Source organism: Phasianus colchicus, chromosome 9, assembly GCF_987193195.1.
Source record: "Phasianus colchicus chromosome 9, bPhaCol1.hap1.1, whole genome shotgun sequence".
Classification (NCBI taxonomy): domain Eukaryota; kingdom Metazoa; phylum Chordata; class Aves; order Galliformes; family Phasianidae; genus Phasianus; species Phasianus colchicus.
The window spans coordinates 23,624,123-23,645,513 of NC_143444.1; the positions used below are offsets into that span (position 1 = coordinate 23,624,123).

The 21,391-nt window shown below is 39.9% G+C and overlaps 1 protein-coding gene across 1 annotated transcript in view; it reads right to left on the reverse strand.

Annotated features, from left to right (window-relative positions):
- Window positions 1-21,391, reverse strand: part of TESK2 (testis associated actin remodelling kinase 2) — a 68,948-nt gene that overhangs the window by 13,155 nt on the left and 34,402 nt on the right. The window contains exons 5-6 of the mRNA XM_031601399.2: window positions 10,220-10,366; window positions 998-1,080 (exon numbers count right to left, since the gene is read on the reverse strand). Coding sequence (XP_031457259.2) covers window positions 998-1,080; window positions 10,220-10,366 — 230 coding nt within the window. The remainder of the gene's footprint in view (window positions 1-997; window positions 1,081-10,219; window positions 10,367-21,391) is intronic.

A 21,391-nucleotide genomic window follows, 5' to 3' on the forward strand; every position in this document is an offset into this window, starting at 1 on the left:
CAGTTTCTGGCTGGATGGCAAACACTCTGTTCAGCAGAAAATGCAATTACCCCTACACGTATATCTATAAGCAGTTCTGAAGCATTCAGCACAGCCTGCTTGCAAATATACTTCACCAAGATGAATGCAAGCCTTCGGACCTCCCAGGCTGTAGTTTTAGGATATGTGCAGTTCAGTAACAGTGCATATCGTGGATCATCTTTGTTGTTTTCTTTGCAATCTTAAGAGCTGGAAGGCTTTTATTTTCACATGGAAGCACACACTGAAGAAAATATGACTGCGTGTTTCCAGTCAGAATAGTCTGAAATATACAGGTCAATATACAGATGAGAGAACTATTAAACCCCTGACCTCCTTAACAGAGGGATGACAAAAGGACTATTTCCAATTGTGACAATAGCTTGTGACAGTTACCTGTGCACTCCTCAAATGAATTAAGATTACAATTTCATCCTACAGAGAGCAAAGTGATGAGTTGCTATTATATTAGCATCTCTCCTTTATAAAATTAAATCTTAAGAACTAACACTGAAGTTACAGAGAAAAAAATAGTGGAATCCCACTGACTGTTGTTTACAAGGTTGGAAAGGAGCTAATTATAGCTAATTGTTTGGAATCAATAGAGGATATTTATTATAAAATCAACCCAATCCAAAAGGCTGGACAGTACAGCACTTATTTGTTAACAGAATATATAGTTTTGATTTGTTTTCTTTTAAAACAAAAATTCCCAAATACCTGCCTGAAAGATCTGCTGAAAAACATGGGCAAATCCTTTATTCATTGGAGCACTTTTAGAGAATAAATTACACCACTAAACCAGAATGGACAATAAGTAGACATGGAACACCAGTGGTCACCCAGACTGCAGTTCTAGGCTGAAGACTGAGGGCACTCATTACAAATTTTGCAAAAATGGCCTCAGGGATCCAGCTTACCACACCTTCTGATCTGCAACAACATTCACCTCTCACTATATTTTGATTAGTTCATGTACCTGTGATCTGGAATTTTCTCTGCTAAACCAAAGTCTCCCACTATTGCTGAGTATCCATTCTCATCATGTTTTATTAAGCAGTTCTAGAGAAAAAAAAAAGAAGAAAACAGAGTTATTATCTGGGCATGAAACTCATATACTATTTGTTTCATTTTGTTTAAGTCAGGAATGACATCACAAGAGATAATTTGGAAGACATTCATCTATGAAAAGCTTTTCTCTGAGAGCAACCACCCTCTTCCCCTAGTCTCCCCTCTGTACTACCACATACCTGTCAATCTTAAGATGCTGCAAACAGCCTTACACTTAGTTAATAATCCACTTAAAAACTTGCTGAAAAAGCCAGCAGCCACCAGCAGCATGTACCAGCTACATTCTGGTGAGATTTCAAATGATTTAATTCCCTTACTACTCAAGTATGCAATCCATGCAGCTCACCTTGACATCTTAAATTTCCCTTCAGGTCCAGTTTGCCTGGGCCTGACCAGAATACAAGATCAGAACAATGCCTTTGCTATACTGACTACTTAAAAGGAATCAACTGCTTTGCAATAGAATTCCATCAGAAAAACACAAGATGTGGCAAAGCTACACGTGCTTTGTAAGTCTCAAATAAAATTCTTTATTCTACATTGCATTACCAAAGAAAAGGACCTGGGTGTCCTGGTAGATGACAGGTTGGCCATGAGCCAGCAGTGTACCCTGGTGGCCAAGAAGGCCAATGGGATCCTGGGGTGCATCAAAAGGCCAGCAGGTCAAGGGAGGTGGATCCTCCCCCTCTACTCTGCCCTGGTCAGGCCTCACCTGGAATACTGTATCCAGTTCTGGGATCCCTGGTACAAAAAAAGACAGATCTCCTGGAGAGAGCCCAGCAGAGGGCCACACAGATAATAAAGGGCCTGGAGCATCTCCCCTATGAGGAAAGGCTGAGTAACCTGGGTTTGTTCTGCCTTGAGAAAAGACGACTCAGAGGCGATCTTATTAATGTTTATAAATATCTTAAGTGTGGGAGTCAAACGGACATGGCCGACCTCTTTTCAGCAGTCTGTGGGGACAAGACAAGACGAAACGGCCATAAGCTGGAGCATAGGAAGTTCTGCACCTATATGCAAAGGAACTTTTTCACAGTGAGGGTGATGGAGCGTTGGAACAGGCTGCCCAGGAAGGTTGTGGATTCTCCTTCTCTGGAGATAGTCAAGACCCACCTGGATGCCTACCTGTGAAGCCTGCTGCAGGGAGCCTGCTTTGCAGGAGAGCTGCACTCGAAGATCTCTAGAGGATCCTTTCTACCTCTAAAATTCTGCGACTCCGTGATCAAATATGATTTAAGGGAAAAGGCCATAGCAGGAAAAAGTTGGCCATCTCTTCCTTTCAAACACCCCTCCCTCAGGTAACTTTGGTCTGGCAGCATCTCATCACATGCAAGGCATTACCCATTTATATTTCTTATTTATTTACAACTCTACAAACCATTCCACATCTCTTCCTTTCCAACCAAATAAATTAACGGCTGACTTCCTGAAGCCTTTTTTCCTGTCTTACAGTAGGTGGGGCAAGACAGCATTCATTCCCTCAGCGCATGCATCCTCCTGCAGGCAGCACAAAGCAGCGGCAGGCAGCAAAGCCACTGCCGGAGCAATACCCTGCATTCATTAGCTGAACAGCAGGAACCACTTTCCAGCTTTATTGTGCTGGGACAAAAGCCCCTCACTGACCCCAGAGTATTAGCTTGTCTGTATAATGAAGCTACCAAAAAAAGTGAGTTCCTTGTCTAAAAGATCAAGTTCAGGTCATTACTGTTTACACATTCAGGGCTGACTGTGGCTCAGGCCACGAAGCGAATTTTCTTCCTGCCAATTACAACTTTAAGTGAGACGCTCACAACCACGTAAAACACATCTCAGCCCCGAGGTGCAAAGTTCTGTTTGTTCAGCATGACTCGAGTATAATAAGAACAGTTACTTTGGGGATTCATAAACATGTACAAAGTTAAACCAACCATGTTTGTCCAGAGAGCAGTAAAGCTTCTCAGTTATGGGCTTTATCATCTTTTATCAAAGAACACATTCATTCAGCTTGCTCTGTTCAAACATTTGCTTGCTGTAAGTGGACTTAACTGAGAAGGATAAAACTTTCCTGAAAAAATCTTACCCAAATGATTCAGCCATGGGGAATTTCATTGTGTGCTACAGAAGCAAGCCCAGAAGGACAGCAGAGGTCTGACAGTGCACAAGAATGCTGATACTTTACTACATGAACCTGTATCGAGTTGTTTTCTGACAGATTTTTCAGTGATTAAAGATGTTTCAAAATTTTATATTTTAAAAAATCTATTTATAATTCAAAATATTTATTTTTAAGATCTATGTTCCCCTCTTGCATTAACTTTGTTTACATGTTGCTTATTTTTAGTAGCAAAACCACAGTAGCTCATTCTATAATCTGGTTTTGTATATTAGGGCTATTCACCATTAATCCTCAAACTGCAAACATTTCAGAGAAATATTTCAGTGCAGACCACCAACTATTCTCAGCATATCTGAAAACCTGCAGAAACAGTTCTATACTGAGCTTTGGATTTGCAATAATCTACAGGGCTGCTCTGATAACAAAAGGATGCTAAAACACAACATAAACGTGACAGAAAATTTTCCTTCAGCTTCTCACCGTTACAGAATCACATCCCATTTGACTGTAACACATTACCCACTGCAGATGGAACAATCCTATCCCCACACTGAGCCCCAGGCAGTCTCAACTCTCAGGTGCAGCACTGAACTGTTATACAAGTAGATTATTCCCGGATAAATCATAAATTAAACCAACAGAGCATGCAACATAGCTGCCAGATAATGCTACCTGACAGCCCTGAGCTCCTTCCCAGCTGAGCTGAGGTGAAGTCAGGCTCCCCTTCAGCATGAGCTTTTTGAGATGTCGAACAGAAGTGACATCCCACTCCACCTGCTGACCCATCAGCTCCAGGGAGAACACGACGGCACCATGAGGAACAGAGGAGAGCTCAGGGTTACATTTCTGATATAAAACGCTCGGCAAATGTTCCACTGTGGGGGCTGCACAGTGTTAAATGAAGTAAATAAGGCTAAGCTGTTCTCTGTCCTTAATGGAAGTCTGTCTTTTTTCTGCATTTCTAAAGTAATGACTGCATTTGAATTCATTAACACATGTGCTCTAGTGCAATAAGGATGAAAGCCTATTCCTACAGAAATCAGGAGGTAAGGCCCTCGTGAGGATACCAGCGAAACCAGATGTCACTTTTAAAGCCTGCACTGCTCATTACAAAGTTCTGCAGACAGTGATGCTTTGCTCTGTACTGAGATTCTCTGTGTGTTCCAGGAAGAAGCACCACTACGCTCCTCCTCCAGCCTTCCCACCTTTATAAAACCATTACACAACACTGCACCAAATTCACAGCATGGACAGTTTATTACCAGATTTAAGATGCAATTCATGGAAAGGTCACTCAGAGCCTACGGTAAGTAGTAACTGGTTGTTCATGTGCACTCAGCGAAAGGCATTTCTCATCACTCACATTCTGCTACCAAGATAAATCAGGATCAAAAATGGAACAAAGCTTCATTAGAGTCTGAAAGGCTGTAGAGAAGTTTTATATTTAAGCTAGCTTGTATTTGAGTAGGGAAAGCACAGCCTAGCATACTGCTCCTTTCTCCTACGTGATACTTCTCAGTTTCTACCAAAAAAACACATGTATCAATTGGCTAAGAAGTTTAATTACTAGAATTGAGCACAGAGACACAAGAGTTCAATTTCCCCTCTAGTGTAAAAGACAGCTTCAGAAACTGCCTGTGAGATAAAATGTCAAGCAGCTTTACAACACAGGCTTTAAGAAAACTTGTTTGTCTTACTATTGTGCTGTTTGTATAAGCTGCAAGGCAATAAAACACAAAGACCTTCTCAAGCTCTCTTTGGAGCTCTGCATAAAGAAGGATATTCTTTCCTTTGGCAGCTCACACGATCAGAAACGGCAGCATTTGACTTCAGTTGGATTCTTGAGGTTTTTTCCCCTGAAATGGTGATCGCATCAGTCCTTCCTGAGGCAATCTCTGAACACAAACTGGGAGCTCTGTACATGAGTCCTAAAGAGTTAACAGAGCTGTTTATGTAGAGACAGATGTGAAAGAATATAAAGCCCCCTTTGTGTGTTACAGGAGCTTAACATCTGCTTTGTACAGCATAATCCTGCTAAGATGAATGCAATATTCTACTCTCCCTTTTACACAAACAAAACCAAAAATAGACTGCAAAGTTTTGGAGTTAAAAATAAGTTTAGCTGAAGAAACCCCATTGTTTTATTTTAAGATATGACATACAAGCTTAACTCTGAGATTTTACTGCATGCCAGAAAACACAGAAATACTACCAACGTGTCATTTCCAAAGCTCTGATGAATGTTACTGAATTAAAACACTTAAATGTATCATCTGTTTTTTTTAAAGAGCCATCCCCTCACAGAAACATCATTGACTATTAAACGTGCAAAAGGAAGTTTACAACACCATACACATTTTTAAATGAAACCAGTATGTTTCAGAGACAGTCTCCATTTGGGCCCCAAAGTACCAGTAAAAGTTCAGTATTATTGTAGAAGTAATCCTCTGCAACAGCTAATTTTTCCACTGCAAACCCTCTCCTACGGTGCAAAATACCCAGGCGACAGCTTACTCGAGCACAAAGGGGACCTCACAACAGCAGCAGCAAGTATAAGACTCATCAGACAAAGGTCCTGTTCATTGCCTGGATTTTGTTTTGAGCAAGAAAATGGCATACAATGTAGGAAGTCAAGGTGTCACTTTCAAGGCCAAAGGCAATGAATTTATCTTATACCAGATGGCCCACAGAAACTGCATACACACATTTCTCTCCCTATAGGAACTGAGATCACTCATCTCTCAGCAAGAGAAGGGTAAGCTATTACATGTTTACTGGGAAGTGAAAGCATATCTTGGCAAAAATAACCACACGCATACTCTAGCCTATAGATTACAATTCCTTCACAGATTTTATCACTAATGGAGCTTACTCAAACTGCTCACAACGTACTATTGATTATAAGAGCTTGCTTTCAACTAAGACATTTGTTTGGGAAGTTCTCGACAAAATATTAGCTTATGGTATCACTCAGATTTGACATGTTCTCAACTTCAAGTACAACAAGACTTCTGTATGCCGAAAGTAAACTGGAACAGGTTATGTTCAGTGTGGGGAATACGAAAGAGGGAATTAGGTGACAAGACCAACCAGAAGCTCAAGCCAGAGACTGGCAGGGATTGACTGAGGGTCTTAAGCTAGGTTCTTGGGGTAGCAGATAATAAACAAAGGCTTTTGCTACGACGTAAGAACTGTGGAAATGGCAAACAAGTAAGGAGAAGGAACAGAGCTCACTTGGAGCAGAACAATAGGAGACTCACAAATAGCTAAACATACTGAAGACCAGAATGTAGAGAAATGGCTTAGATAAAGCTTCAAGCAGGAGCACTAAGAGAAGAGCAACTGCAGGCAGTTGAACAAGGAGACTAAACCACAGGGCTGGGAGTAGGAGCTGGGAGAAAAAAGAAAAAGAAAAAAAGGAAAAGCCTGTGAAAAAGGATGAAGAGCCTGAACACTGGCTAATATTGTACGCTAGCAGAAAAGAACTGATAGTTACAGAGTAGATATGATGCCTTGGAAAGGGCAAACAGCTAGATGTTAGCTTCTCACTGCCAGGGAGACTTCCTGCTCTCTACTCCTGCTCTGTAGCAGAACCTTGCTGTATGTATTATTAATACTAACTAACAGTAGCAGTAAATATTTCTAAAAATAACTAATGCGTGAAGATTGCTAACTAAAGTAGAAACCTCTGCCATGCATCTCAGACTTCTAACCTTGTAAAATAATTTAATAATGTCACTTTTTTTTTTTCCCAGTTTGGGTTTTGTGTTGCATGTTTTGTGTGTATTTTATCACAGGGCGTTGTACATAAATTAAACTACATTAAAAAAAATAATGTTATACGAAAGACAGGATGTGAGAACTTTCATCCTTTCCCTTCTGTACATGAACTAAGGTAAAAGCCTTTAATTACAGGATCATACAGCCCATTTTCCAACTGGCATGCTTGTTTTTTTAGTGTATACAATAGATTCAAATAGATGACTCTGGATTGTACATAGAACACTTGGGTCCGTTGTTTTCAGGAATCCAATTGCTCTTGCAACAGAAACAGAAGGGTGAGAGAAAGGTTGGGAAGAGGTGAAAAAGAAAGGCTGTTTTAGAAATGAAGGTCTTCAGTCTCATGGTTAAGAATACTGTGTTCTTGCTCCAGGATTTGGACTCTGTCCCTCCTTGGCACCACTGGAGAATTCTGCGACATGAAATCTAGTTTCACAAAAATATTTCAGGGACTGATGCTAATCTATCACTTTCATTGCCTCAAGAAGCAAAACCTGACTATTTTATAAGTACTGCATACTACCAGCTGTCCCTTAAATAAGTCTAAAATATCAAATACCCCAAACGGTCTCAAAACACCAAATATTCACCAATATACTTGCTTTTCATCTTGTAAAACTGAGTTTATTCATCTCCCTTATCTCAGAGATACTGCAGGCATAAATTCTCTGACAATCAAGCAATCACTGCTGTAAGTTTCCAAAGAAATTAACGATGCTTGCAGAGCAAGATTTGTATATGAAAAAAATACAGTGTAAACAAGATGCTGAAAGAACTCTATGCAGTAAAAAGGTATTTATTCTAAGGGGTGAGGATTTTGTTGCATTCTTTTTGCAGACTGATTATGCAGACATATTCTTCCCCATGTTTTCTCAAACACGATATTTTAATGGCAGGTAACAGCAGACGGAAAGTTGAGAAACTAAGTTGGATTAAGTAAAGCTTTATCACAATTCACTGACTCTTATCATTATATTTCCAGTGTTTCACATTATGATTTCGCTTTACCAACAGCATCTTTTATGACTAAGGCTGTCAGAGTCTTCAGAATCACTAAAAGACTAAGAAAAGCCTCACGATTCCAGGACACAAATCCTCTGCAATCCTCTGCAGAATAAGAAATGATTCACAGGGCTTGCAACAATACGGACAGGGAACGAGCCAAAGAGGCTGGTTGTCATAACCCATCTATGGCTGTATGCTTAATCTTTGCATCAATCTTTTTATGACAAGTGAAAAGTGAGGACACCATATTGGTTTACAAAACGTACAAGTCACCCTGCCCACACACCTACCATCTGCAGGCTGGGAGCAGCCAATCCAACTGCCCAGCTCCTGGCAGATCCAAGCTGGGCTGTTGCTGTCGATCAGGGCAGATCAACCTGATCAGCTACAGGGCTACAGCCCAGCTACAGCCCAGAGCTGCTTACAGAATGGCGCTGCCCAGACAGCTGGTATTTCCCCCTCGACTAACAAGACTCCCACTCTGACAAAAGGGCAGCAGGAAGGGCACAAACAGAATGGCAAGCTTGACATCCCCTGTGGGCTGCCACATTGACTACACTGACCTACATCTACTCCTCGCTACCGTTCTTTCCCTCTGGCTTTCTGCAATGCTATTAACACTGTGCTGCTACTGTCCACGTGGAGCAATTAGGAACAGAGATCATCCTGCCATAAACTCATTGTCAAAAACAATTATTTTTTCAATCCTAGATTGATAGGGAACATGGACTGTCTTTTCCAAGCCTTTGTGGATCCAGTTCTTGTACACATATAATGCTACAGTCAGAGCAAGACAATTCTGCTGCTGTAGCCGACCGAACAAACTTCATGATTCACACCACCTCTTACAGGGAGCTGCAGGAATTCTAAGTATTGCCAGAAACAGGAAGAAAGGCAGAAGTACAGGTCAACTAATCCAGAATATTTAAGCAAAATTCATATTGGAGAGATGATTTTCAATGGATAAAAGTGTGCTATGTAAATTAAAAAGACACTCCCACATAGCAAATCCAGTTCAGTTAAGGTCCTTACATTTTTAGAAAAATACCTTCCTCTTCACTTCAAACTCAGTGTTTGTTCTGACTTTTTTAAATGTCTGAATCATTGATCACATGAGGGCAAAGACAAGGAAATCATCACACCAATAACTGAAGCTCTGTGAAGAAGGAAGCTTAATACAGGACACTATTCAATCTACCCTTAGCCAATCCAGATCGCAAGCTCTCCCCTAAGGAAGAAGCCTCTCAAATCTTCTTCCAGTTCACTCACACGCTGTTTAGTGGAAAGAAAGGACAACGATTTATCCCACCAGCTGCACAAACCTGGTAAAACACAAAATCTGTTTCCTCCAACAGCAGCCAAAAGCCAAAGTCGAAAATTTCTTAGGATTTCTTACTTCCTGTGGCCACTGATGTGTTTGCTGGTGCACTGAGACCGTGCACTCTGCCCAGCAAACAATGACTTACACCATCTCAGCAACGGATAACACTGAAGCAATTGTTATGGCAGCTCCAGAGAACTATGTACAATCACGCAAAGCCCTGAACAAAGGCATTCACTGAGGTCTCAGGAAATGGATTTTCATATGACTAGCCACCACAGTATGCATTTATGATAAATATTGAGGGCAATCTCCTTAGTTCTCCTTGGTACTTTGGTTCCTTGCAGCAACTCTTCTTCCGCACTCTAAAGTGCTCTATAATTCATCATGAACTGGGAACAAAACAAACGGGAACACCAATTCATCTTTTCAATTATTGTTACACATTTCTTACCTGCACAGTCCAAGGTGACTTATATGGAGCTTTCTGAGTCTATTATATCAAACTGACATGACATCAAGTCTGGGCATTTTGTATCAATTTGATATTCTTGAATTCAGTACCCTTCATTTGAAAGGCCATCCAAAGAAATATTCTACAGTTTCAGTTAAACTGGTATGTGAAATAAGTGTTTCACGTTTTTTGTGTGTGTTTTGTTGTTTTTTTAAACTCTTTTCTAAATCAAGTCCTTCATCTGTTTAACAATACACTGAGATAGATTTAAGAAAACTGGATGAAAGACTAGCAGTCACTTCAACTTTCAAACACACTGTACTTAATATTTATTTGTAAAATGTGTCTTTAATCTTAAAGAAAAGTTCCCCTTTAGCTAAGATAGCATTTTTCTGGATGCTTCAGAAAGAAGAAAGAACCACACAATGAGTTATAGCATCTCCATTTCAAGTCCTCTTCATTTTACATACAGTACCTTGGATGTAAGGTCTCGATGGAAAATGCCTTTGTAGTGAAGATAACTGATTCCCATAGCGATGTCATATGCCAATTTCACCCTCACTGTCCAAGGCAGATGCTGGTTGCTGTCTAATAGCTGTTCCAGGTTTCCGTAGTTGATGTACTGAAAAGACAAAGCAACATTTGTAATTAACCAACTTCAGATATCGTCAGAAATGTAAAATTCATCATTACACAATTGCCTTCAGCTCAGCTATGCATTAAAAACATTTTTTTCTTAATTGCCAAGCAGGCAGTAAGTTTGCCAACCAACAGAGGCAGAAAATGTCTCTGTTCTCCAGCTCTACCAATGCATTCATGTTAAAGATGCATGCAACAGCCACCACTACATTAACTCAGGGGTATTTAAATACTTGTGTTTAATGAGACCCTTAAGAAACACCTACAGTATAACACTACCCTCTCATTTCTGTGTGTGGAAAATAAATGAAGATGAAGAACTGGCTCTCAGGCAGAATAAAACAGTGAGAGGGCTAAGTATCCAAATGTAGGTCACAGAGCCTGATCGAGTTTTCAGATTATCAATTCCCTAAACTGAAGCAACATCAAAGAAAAATATTACAATATATTACTGTAAGTCCAACTTTTTCATTCCTGTATCTACACATCTTAATCAGCAATTTGATTCCCAGTGTGTTCAGTACATCAACTCCATCAGATGGAAGCCCCTATGAAAAAGAACCTGCACTAAGTATAAGATAAATGTTACAGGAGACTGCAAAAGAAACCAGCACCCCAACAAATGCTATGCAGAATGCACCAGGGCTAAGCCACAGCAACTCCACTGCCTCTCAAATCATCATTACAGCAACGGTGGATTTGTGCTTTATTCAGCTTATATCACACTAACAGCTATGCTGTGTTTGAGCAGCTTCTTATCCTACTTCTTGCTGGGAAGCACACTTGCAGAACATACAGACAAGCAGGCAATAACAACCCTCTTGCGTTTGTTTTACTCCTTTTAAATACAAACTTTTGGTTGATCACAGTGCTGTGCCCTTGAGCAACCATTCAGACAAAAGGTGAGCAGAAGAGTTACTTTAATACAATCAGAGACTCTTCAAAAACAGCTGATTGACAGCTCCTACCTGGGACAGATTTTAGAGCAGGTATCAACTACCTGCTCATATCAAAGGAGGCATCCCCAAATAAGGGGCCTGGGTATAGGAAATACTCCAATATTCAACAGTTACAAGTTCTTGCAACCATTTCAAGACAGACTTTCACATCCTTTGTAGGAGAAAAAGGACAGTGGTATACAAGATAGAATTTCAAAACAGTGTATACAGTTAACAGAATTGGGTGAGCCAAAAATTACTTGCATCTTACAGTTAGGCAAGGGAAGCTCTTGAATTCAAAAGAATCTGACTGGTAGTTTAAAATGCACTGTCCTGTTTTTAAATAGTACAATATTTTAATCAAACTATTGACTTTTGAGCTAGTATCAAGATGACTGTGCAAATAATTGTGCTTAGTGCACATCATTTTGCAAAATAAAATGCCTAATGGTCGCTCTCCAAAAAGCAAAGTCAACAAGAGTTAACACACGATGAAAATTAAATGTTTAGCATAGCTACAGCCCAAGCACCGCAGCCTGGGGGAGGGAAGGAAGGGCACTGATCAGATGGGTACCATGAAAACAAGAAACAGCAGGCTGGTTCAAGTCAGAGATCTGAAACAACCTGGCTCTCATGCTGCAAGGTCACGCATCAGGAGGGCAGCAGCTCTGGAACAGGCTGCTCAGAGGCTGTGCAATCACCTTCCTCAGATTTTTTCAAGACACAACTTGACAGAGCCTCAGCCAACCTAACCTAGCATTGGAAATAATGCTGCTTTCAGCTTCCGCAACTTTGATCTTTCTTACTGCTTTTGCTTGGATCCCTATGGGAGCCAAATGAGTGATACTACAGCACTCAAAAAAGAAAAGAACCCATTGTTCAATATCATTTGTTTTTTAATTTATTTGTAAGTCACAAGATGATAGCAAGCTAAAGGAAAAGAATAGCAATTTAGATATTTTTCATTAATTTAATGTATATTCCCAGTGCAAGCTCTACTTCTCATCCAGTTAATTTCAAATCAGAACAATATTGACTGGCCTGGAATAGAAAGCACAAAATCTAGCTCAGTTACCACATTTACATGCTAACTGTTAGCAACTACTTTGGACTGTTTCCCCTCTGACTGGACAATAACAGATCTTACATACAGAACTGCCATACTTGATTTCATTGGCAAGTGAGTGAAAGGGGAAGGGAATTGCTGACCTGGCTTCCTGCTCTGTTTAGGACTAAATTGTGCCATACCACAATGATAATTGCTCCAGAAACACTAATAAATAAAACAAGCAATTGGTAAGAATATTGAAACACTGAAAAGTGGCAGTGAAATCTGTCTGCTATTTTGTGCATGATTACGTTCTCCTGAAATGAAAAGTTAAGTTGCCTACTGATTTGATGATTCATTGCTTCCATGCTAGTGAAGTACATCTACTGTACCTATTCTCTCAGCACCTCTCCAGCCAAATTAGCTTGCAAAGTCACTCACCCATCTTACTGCAAGGGCATCCTAGCACAGACTGAGCCAAAACAACAGATACACAGAGGACATAGCATGCATCAGCTACAGAAGAATCAAACCTGACTCTGGCACATAAAAAAACCCACAAGGCCTCCTATCAGTCACCTGAGGAAACATCAGATCTCATTTACGACACATGAAAGTTCCAGTTTTGGCTTTAATTTCCACTGCACTTCTTTGAAGCATAACAGTGAATCAAGTGAACAACTCAACTAAAGTTTTCCTATATCCATTGGTAAGGCTGTAGCTGATGTCAGATTTTGGCTGGCCAGCAGATAACCTTTACGTGTAGAGTCCTTACTTGTCCCCAAGGCAAGTATCACACAGAGTTCAGTGTTCTCTCAGTGTCACAGAAGTAATCCAATTCTTCGGATCATGCAGGCTGATAATGCAAACAGCCAGCCTGATGGCCTGATTTATTCAGAGCCCATCAACAATGCCTTTTTGGTGCAGACAAAATTACAAAGATTGTTTCCTATTTGCCAATGAAACTGAAAGAAAAATACTTGTTCCCAGTCTTGTAATAGCACAAACCAGCTCTGTGTTGTAACAATACCCTAGAGGATGGTAAATTCACCTCTCCCATAGAGAATATTGGAGATATATATATTTTGTCCCTGAAACATTTCAGGGCCAGTATTTTCAAACAAAAACCAATAAGGCTACAACAGCACACACCATCTCAAAGCATTATTTCACTATAGCAACAACAGGCATTGCATAAGCATACAAGCAATTGGAGGAGAGATCTGATCAGGCTACAAGAAAGAAAGCAAAGGACACCATTTCATAGAGACCTCAGAGCTAAATGGAGCAGTGTTCAGACCTTTTCAAACTCTGTATCATCAAGTTGCAGTGACACAGCTACCCATTATTCCTACTGCTAGCTTTTTGTCATGTAACAGGAGACCAATAGGCAGTTCATCTGGTTGCCAGAATCTAAAAGTAACCATCATCCTAGGTTGCTTACCTTCGTATTTACTAGAATTCTACACAGCAAATTGAATGTTAGCATAAAAGACCTTGGCATTTTAGCTCACAAAAATACCTCTATAACTACAAATTTATCCATGATAAGAGTTACTCAAGCTTCTGCTGCTAGAATGGAAGGTCAGCAAAACCCAATCTTGCATCTCTCCCAAACCTGAGTTAAGAGGTCAGTAGCTTCTTTGAAGGACAAGCTACCCAGAAATTCAGCCAAATACAGGTGCTCTCAAGATCAGAGAGCTTTGGAGAAGCTTCTGGTAGAACTGCTAATTTTGCAGCATTAAGCTATACAACTCTTTCCCACACAACAGTCAGGGACTAAGGAAACGTCATTTTAATCTAAGAACAGGATATTGCAGTACTTGCAGTCACAGTATCAGACTCGAGCATTTAAAGTGAGGAATGGAATGAAATTTAGCATATCATAGTACTTGTATGTGGCATAAGGTGATTAATTTCAAGAAACTAACACTGAACCTTCAGCTTTCAGGTTTTAGCCTTAAGATTCAAGAAGTCTTGAATGCATTCATAGGAAAACTAGAAGCTTTTCAAAGAAAAAGCACATTGGATTTACACAAGTCCAGCAGCTAGAGCTCAAAAACAAAGACTGTAAGTATCACCAAGTCTGAAAGAGAAGAGAGAATGGAAAAGAGCTTTCAACACTATTTTGAAAATCAATATTGTCTCAACATGTAGGTCTAATAGAAATAAGCCATCAGATACTACAACACAGGAAAGCCAGTAAAAAGTTGGCCTACTATTTACTCTGCTTTACATGTCAGCACTTCACGGTGACACAAAGCAAATAACTACAAGACAACTCTGTATGGTGGCCCAAACGTCAAAGGCAACGCATTAGGTGGTGAAGAAAAAATAGGTGTGGAGGGTGTATTTAAAATGACAGCTCAAATGTGATAAATAAAAAACATGAGCTCTGGGACAACACTGTAAAACACTGAGATACTAAAGGATGAATATCCTGGAGAAACTTAATGAAGAATGCAAAAAGAGAAGCGGGAGCATAGAGAAAGTACAGCCATGGCTGTAACGCCTTCAGTGTGGAAGACAGAGAGATGTCAGAGCAAAAGCCAGACTTTGCAAACACAACAGCAACCTATTTGAATCACCTCTAATGCTGGAAGTAAAAGATAACTCTCATGCCTAATAAAGAAAAGTGGAGATCTTGTCACTCAGCTTTACGCAGAAGTTTTAAACCACACATTTCAAGGAGGACACAACTTAAGTTCTCATGTTTGAACAGTCATCTGTCACACCCAGCAGTCTAAGTGACTACTTTGAAGGTTTCTGGCTGTAAGACAGCAAGCTGATGTACCCTTGTGCCCCAGCTGACATAATTAGCTGCAGTGGGAGGACTGGAAATTTCCTAGTTCCCCCCATCTGTTCTCATTAGCTTCAACCAAACTGAACCAAAATGAAAGACAGCATTAGTATGTCCAGAACTACTACATGAGATACTACAAGCTGACACGCTGAGACTGCCTACCAGACTAAATGCAACTGTTTTTGAAGTTTTTTGAAGTCTGTTCATAGACCTCTGCTTGTCAAGAAAAATGCACAGTTTGAAAGGGTGCAAACCCACCTTACCCAAGTACCTTTGAACAGTAACTTTCCAATTACATTCACATCTAACACATCGATGGCACCAAACCAAATAAATTAAGCATGAAGTCAGAACAAGTTGGATGTTTAATTTGGGCTGTACAAATACATTCTTGGTCAGCAGGTGAACTGATGTTGCCAAGGAGAAAACCATAGCAGTGACCATCAGAACATGCAGGTAAAGGAAGCGCATTTCAGAACAAAGCTCTTTTTTCATGAGGCCAAAAGGGGGCAAAACAGCCTGATTAAAGGAGTAAAAAAAGCCACGAGTGTTCCTCTAAAGGCCACTTTTCTTTTCTGCTCCTTGGTTGCTGAAAATATTGTCTTCCAAACAATACAATTTTGTTGTTTAATTAAAAAATGTTTGTTTGTTAAAAAAAAAAACAACTTATCATCACCAGACAAAAATAATCTTGCTTTAAAAAGTGTCAGTTATTCATAGGAGAGAAGGCAAGCTTTCCAATGCAATTGCCATAGCATAGTTACCATTGGAACATGGACCAACTGCCAGGAAGCACAACAGACCTACCTTCAATTCTTGTACTGTGTCAGGTGTTGCACCAATCAATTCACTGTCTCTTCCTTCTAAGAAGGCATGTACGAGCACAGCTTATTTCATAAGGGCAAACAAGAATTAACATGTACTGCTCAGAAAAGAGTTTTAACAAAAGCCATTAGTTGCATTCCAAACATTTAAATGCTGGCAGGGAAAAGAACATGGCAAGATTTGCCTTCCTTTAATTCTCTATACCCAACAGCTCTCATGGTCAGCAAGCACAATTCATCCCTTTCCTGCCACTCCATTCAATTAAAATGGAATGCCCAGTTGCTTGCCTGCTGCCTGAAGCAGATTAGCATAATTGAGATTTCAACTGCAGGCACACAGCAACAATGCACCACTGCAACCTGTATGTATGAAATAAGGTTTATGGACGTTGCTTACTCATAGCCAGGTTTGACATATTTCAGGAAGTTCTTTTTGTTGGAACCGGAAAACACTCCCAGTGTATCCATGCAAAGTGACCTTGATAACCACTTTTTCCTGTAATTTTATTACTAGGAAAAACAGAAAGCTAACAAGGCCTAGCACAAAACTACATTTATAATCTGAAGTCACACCACTTGGTTTCTAAGCAAAGTCTAGTTTCAGTGCCAGTAAGAATTTGTGATATGGCAAGATAGCAACAGCAAAAATCATCACACAGGCACAGAAGAGAAAGTACCTCGTTGGTGAGACAGGCAAGAGAAACAGCATCTCCACAGTAACACTTCTGTTAGAGAGCAGAAAGCTCGCTCCACACTAACAGCATTTTGAGCACACTATTCACTCAGTTCTGTCTAGAAGCAAACTGCAGCCTCTGACGTGGAGCCTCTTACTTAAATAAGCTTTTTCTCACCTTCTCCACAAAGATACTAGCTGCAGCAGCCCATGGATTATATGCTCACAAGATTCCAGATAAATAACCTGTTAGCTTTATGTAAGACTATAAATACAGCTATAAGGACCTACTGAGTCCAAGAGTTACAGCACACAACTTCTCACAGAGCAAACATTGTTTGAATTCTGCACAAGGAATAATGCTTTTGAGCTGCTTCAGAATGCTTTCCCAAGCCTCAAAACTCCAGCTGTGCCAGTGTCCATTTACATCTGAGGGTGCTCAAATGCTGTACTGACAATTATAAAGTGCACCAAGATCCCCTATAATCAGCACTGTGCAAAGCAAACGTTACCAGAATTTTCTCAAATGACAGTTTCTGAGTGGTTTGAATAGCTGATAAGCGAAGTGAAATGAAGAAAGTGAAACTACAAACCATTTGTTAATTCATGAGTATGCTTCTCATGGACCAGGGTGAGAGAAGAGAAAAAGAAAGAGAAACCTCCACATACTTACAGTAAGTTATAAGGAATAAGGGCCAGCATCACAACGTTTAACTGAACTTCATCTTTATATGCACATGTAACAGGAAAATCCAGTCCTCAAGATAACATTCAGTTTTCTTCCCTTCCCTGCCCCCATATTACAGTAGCTGAAGTTTGCATCTTCTCATTCCTATTGATCTAGACCTATTTCCAGGATATCAGAAAGCAACAGAAAGAGAACTGAAGGGGTTATGGTTCAAGAATGTTTTGTTTGTTTTTTTCTCCCCCCCGGAGACGATAGCAAATGGTCCAGTAGGATTAAAATTAGTGTCAAAACACTGATACTAAAATAAACTAAACCAAACAATTTTCCACACCCACCAACACACCTGCACGTGATGTGTGTACATCTTCAGGGAAGGTAGCAAGGGAATAAGATGACAAAGCTTGCTGGATGCTGTTTTCAGTTTAGTATTTATTTGCCTTTTATCTTACTTTCTCCTATCCTTGAGACATTCTAAGAAGGAGGAAGAGATTACCATCAGCAGGATATTTAGCAAGCCTTCCTCAGAACACAAAATATTTAGATACATCTGTCTCAAAATAATAAAGAAAAAAGGTTCCTCATGCACTGGCTCAGAAGAAACAAAAGTCAGTCATCCTCCTATGAGGGGGGAAAAAATTATTAAATCCACAACGTAGCCTGCATTGCCAAAAGTAAGCAAGCATTTAACCATGTCTGAGCTTTTAAACTCATACACAAGCATTTAAGAAAATGACTAGAATTTAAAAGCTTGCATATCCAGAAGTTCTCACTGGAACAACTGGTTGCTCATCACTTTTGATCTAGCCACCTGCACACATAAATAAAGTCTAGCAACTAAATTTAGGCTCATCTTCTCAAAGTCTTGGCCGTTGTCTTTACATGAGGATTTCTTTAGAGTCTGCTTATAGTACTTGCACTTCTGAACTTATTTCTGTGAGAATCCACCCTTCCCTCCTTGCTTAGCCAAAGACTGCAAATGAGTCTAGCAGTTTTCCTCCACCTTCAGCACAACACTGTGCTTACACAGGTCCCACACTTGTCTCCTTCTGGTAAAAGGACAGCCATTCTATGCACAATTGCCCTCAGTGCACTTAAGCTTAACTGGACACCAACTCCAGCAGGTTTTTACTTCACCAACCTAGCAGCACTTCCCTCCAGAAGCAGAGTTTGGAAGGTCAGCTTGCATCTTGCAGAAGCCAGTGTTTTTGTCAGCTTTTTGTTTCCCAACTGAGCTTTTTACTGCAGCTTTCTGAGAATTCCACCCTTTGACAAAGCAAGGACCTACTTGAACCTGTGCTACTTATTCTGCTCATCTACATGATGGGAGATGACTCTAAAATATGCATCTCAGGAGAACTGCTCAAACCACAGCAGGCCTGCAGCCACAGGAAAATGCACAAATTCATTAACTAAAGCTTTCTCCAGTGAAAAATCAATAGCAGTCTTCCTCCTGTTCTTAGAGGGAGTGCTGTGACCAACTACAGCATCACTGAACTTCCAGTGAAACTGAAACTACACAACAGGAGACTCTATGAGGTATATAACCAACCCAAAAATGAAGGTAAAAAATCCCTCTGTCAGTTGGTGTTCTTCTGGAAATGCAAAGTGTTTGATCACTGCAATCAGACAGGATGGTTAGCTTTCATTCATAAAAAGGTAAACAGCCAACAGATGCAGGAAAACAGGAGATCAACTAACTTAAATAAGACTCTTTACGTGTTTCCCAAGAACCTGACTTAGCTGAGACTCCCGTGGAGGTCTGTATCAATTTTGATGGAGAAAGAATGAAAGGGTCAAGCACACCACATGTGCCACAACATCAGGATGCAAGAGTATGAACTGGAGATGGAATTTCAGCCAAAACACTAAATTTCCTGCTTTTTTCCACTGAGAGCAAGGCCCCCTTGTGTGATTTTAAACTGACTTTTTTGGTATGTGCAGCACATCAAGCTGTGTTTGGGACTGAAGACTATTTTCTTCTTAACTGATTCACAAAAATATTTGGTTCCCAAGGAAAATAACATAAACAAAGTAAAGAATATGTACTTTGTGCAATAACTGCAGACTCTCAGACACTTTTTTTGTTACAAAAGAATTCATGGAGTTCCAGCATGAGGTTTAAGTGGAACAACATTTTCCGAATACCAGCACTACCCTCTCTAGTCCACAGATTTTTAAACTCCTACTTTGAAAAGTCTACCAATTTATTTATTTATTACATATACTGTGTTCAGATTTAATTTTGCATCCAGTGGGGCACACAAAGGAGTCAAGGTTACTTCTGCCTTTAATCAGCCAAACTCCAATCTCATGTAGAAGCTACAGTGATGGGTACCAGTGTCTGCAGTTCTTAAGCTGTTGGAATGAGCAGTCATAAGGACTTGGCACCTGGGCCTACAGCATTGTTTCACCAGTCAACAGAATGAGACTTCTTTAGTTAATCAAGCAGCATGACTGTACTCACATTCTTCTGACCCTCACTCAGGTCTCTTAAGGCTGATCACCTGGAGAGAATCAATAATTGAAGAGGTTGGGTTTTTTTCCCTCTTTTTCACACATCTTCTCCAGAAAACAGTAGTTTGAGCAGACACCTCTCCCCCCCTGCCAAACATATACATTTCATACTACAAAAGAATATGGTTTCTTAAAGAGATACCCATACTTCTTGCCAAAGATCTTGCAAGGAATAGGTCTCAGCGATTCTACAAGCTGTGAAGTGCCAAATTTATTCAGCCTTTCATATGCAAATCTCTCAAACTGAAGGAGATGTGCTGTTACTCCTCTTAATATTACTAATCCACAGGAAGAAGGACCCAGTTTGAAGTGAAACAGAATGATACCTTGTATAGCATAGGGAAAGGTAGAGCTGGCCAACAAGCATCAATCTACATTGGCTGAAAGCAATTTCAGCAACACTGTGTAAATTAAACTGAGAGCTTAAGTGAACTGTTACAGCAAAACTGAAATTGACAGTCCATATGTTGTGAAGACTGAGAAATTAAGACCAAATATAGCTCATGTGTTGACAAGTATTTTTAAAATTCTGTTGTGAACAATCAAAACAGATGAAGGGAGGTATCTGCACTAAAGCAAGTTTTTAAAATAACTGCATTTCAAAAGTATCAAAGATATACTAGAAATGATTTTGCAAGCTACACAAAGACAAGCAAAAGTACCAGGTCTACCTTGGCCCTGAACAAAGCTAGTGAAATAACACATGTGCATATGTACATGAAATACAAGTACCTAATAGTCAAATTTATTGTTTTTTTTTTTAATTGCCCCTTTAAAAAATTTCTTTGATACAAGAAATGTGAAGCACACCCCAAAGCTTAGGATTTAAAGATTCAGGGTATTTAAAGTTTCAGAAAGGCATTGCTAGAGACTTGGTTTGCCATGTTATAAACACATTCATCTCAGAATATAAACAGAAACTTCCTAACTTTTTGGCTCTAAGAAAACTCCCCATTACCTATGTCTGTTTCCTTTCAGCAAGACAGCTGCTGAATGACAAAGGCAATACTTTCATTTCTTCATAACCAAGCTCTGGTGTCCATGCACAGTGAAGTAGAGAGCACAGCCAACAAACTTGCCTTTCTATAAACAAACTGGTTTTGGGGGACCCTTTTAGCCTCAGAAGATTGAGCCCATATTCACAGGCACACACAAACAGTTTTTGCATCTCGTATGTTCACTTTAAAACTATTCCTCAAAGTGAAATGTAAAATACTCCACAGTTCTATATATTTTGAAATGGATTGATAGCAGAAGTAACAAAATATTTCAAGGTAACTTACTCTGCAACAATTTTTTGTAATGAGATGAGGTTTTTTTCCCAAGAACAGAAACATAAAGCACTATGCAGACAGCGAACAGTCCTAACAGACATTCTCTGTGATGCACTCATTCTATTTTAGTGCTGGAAAAAACAGTTGCAATGAAATGGAATTATTTCTCACCTTACATATTAGTCTAGCATAGTCTTCTTAACACCTGAGTCGTTTCCTGCTCCATTTTAACCCCTACTTGTGCTG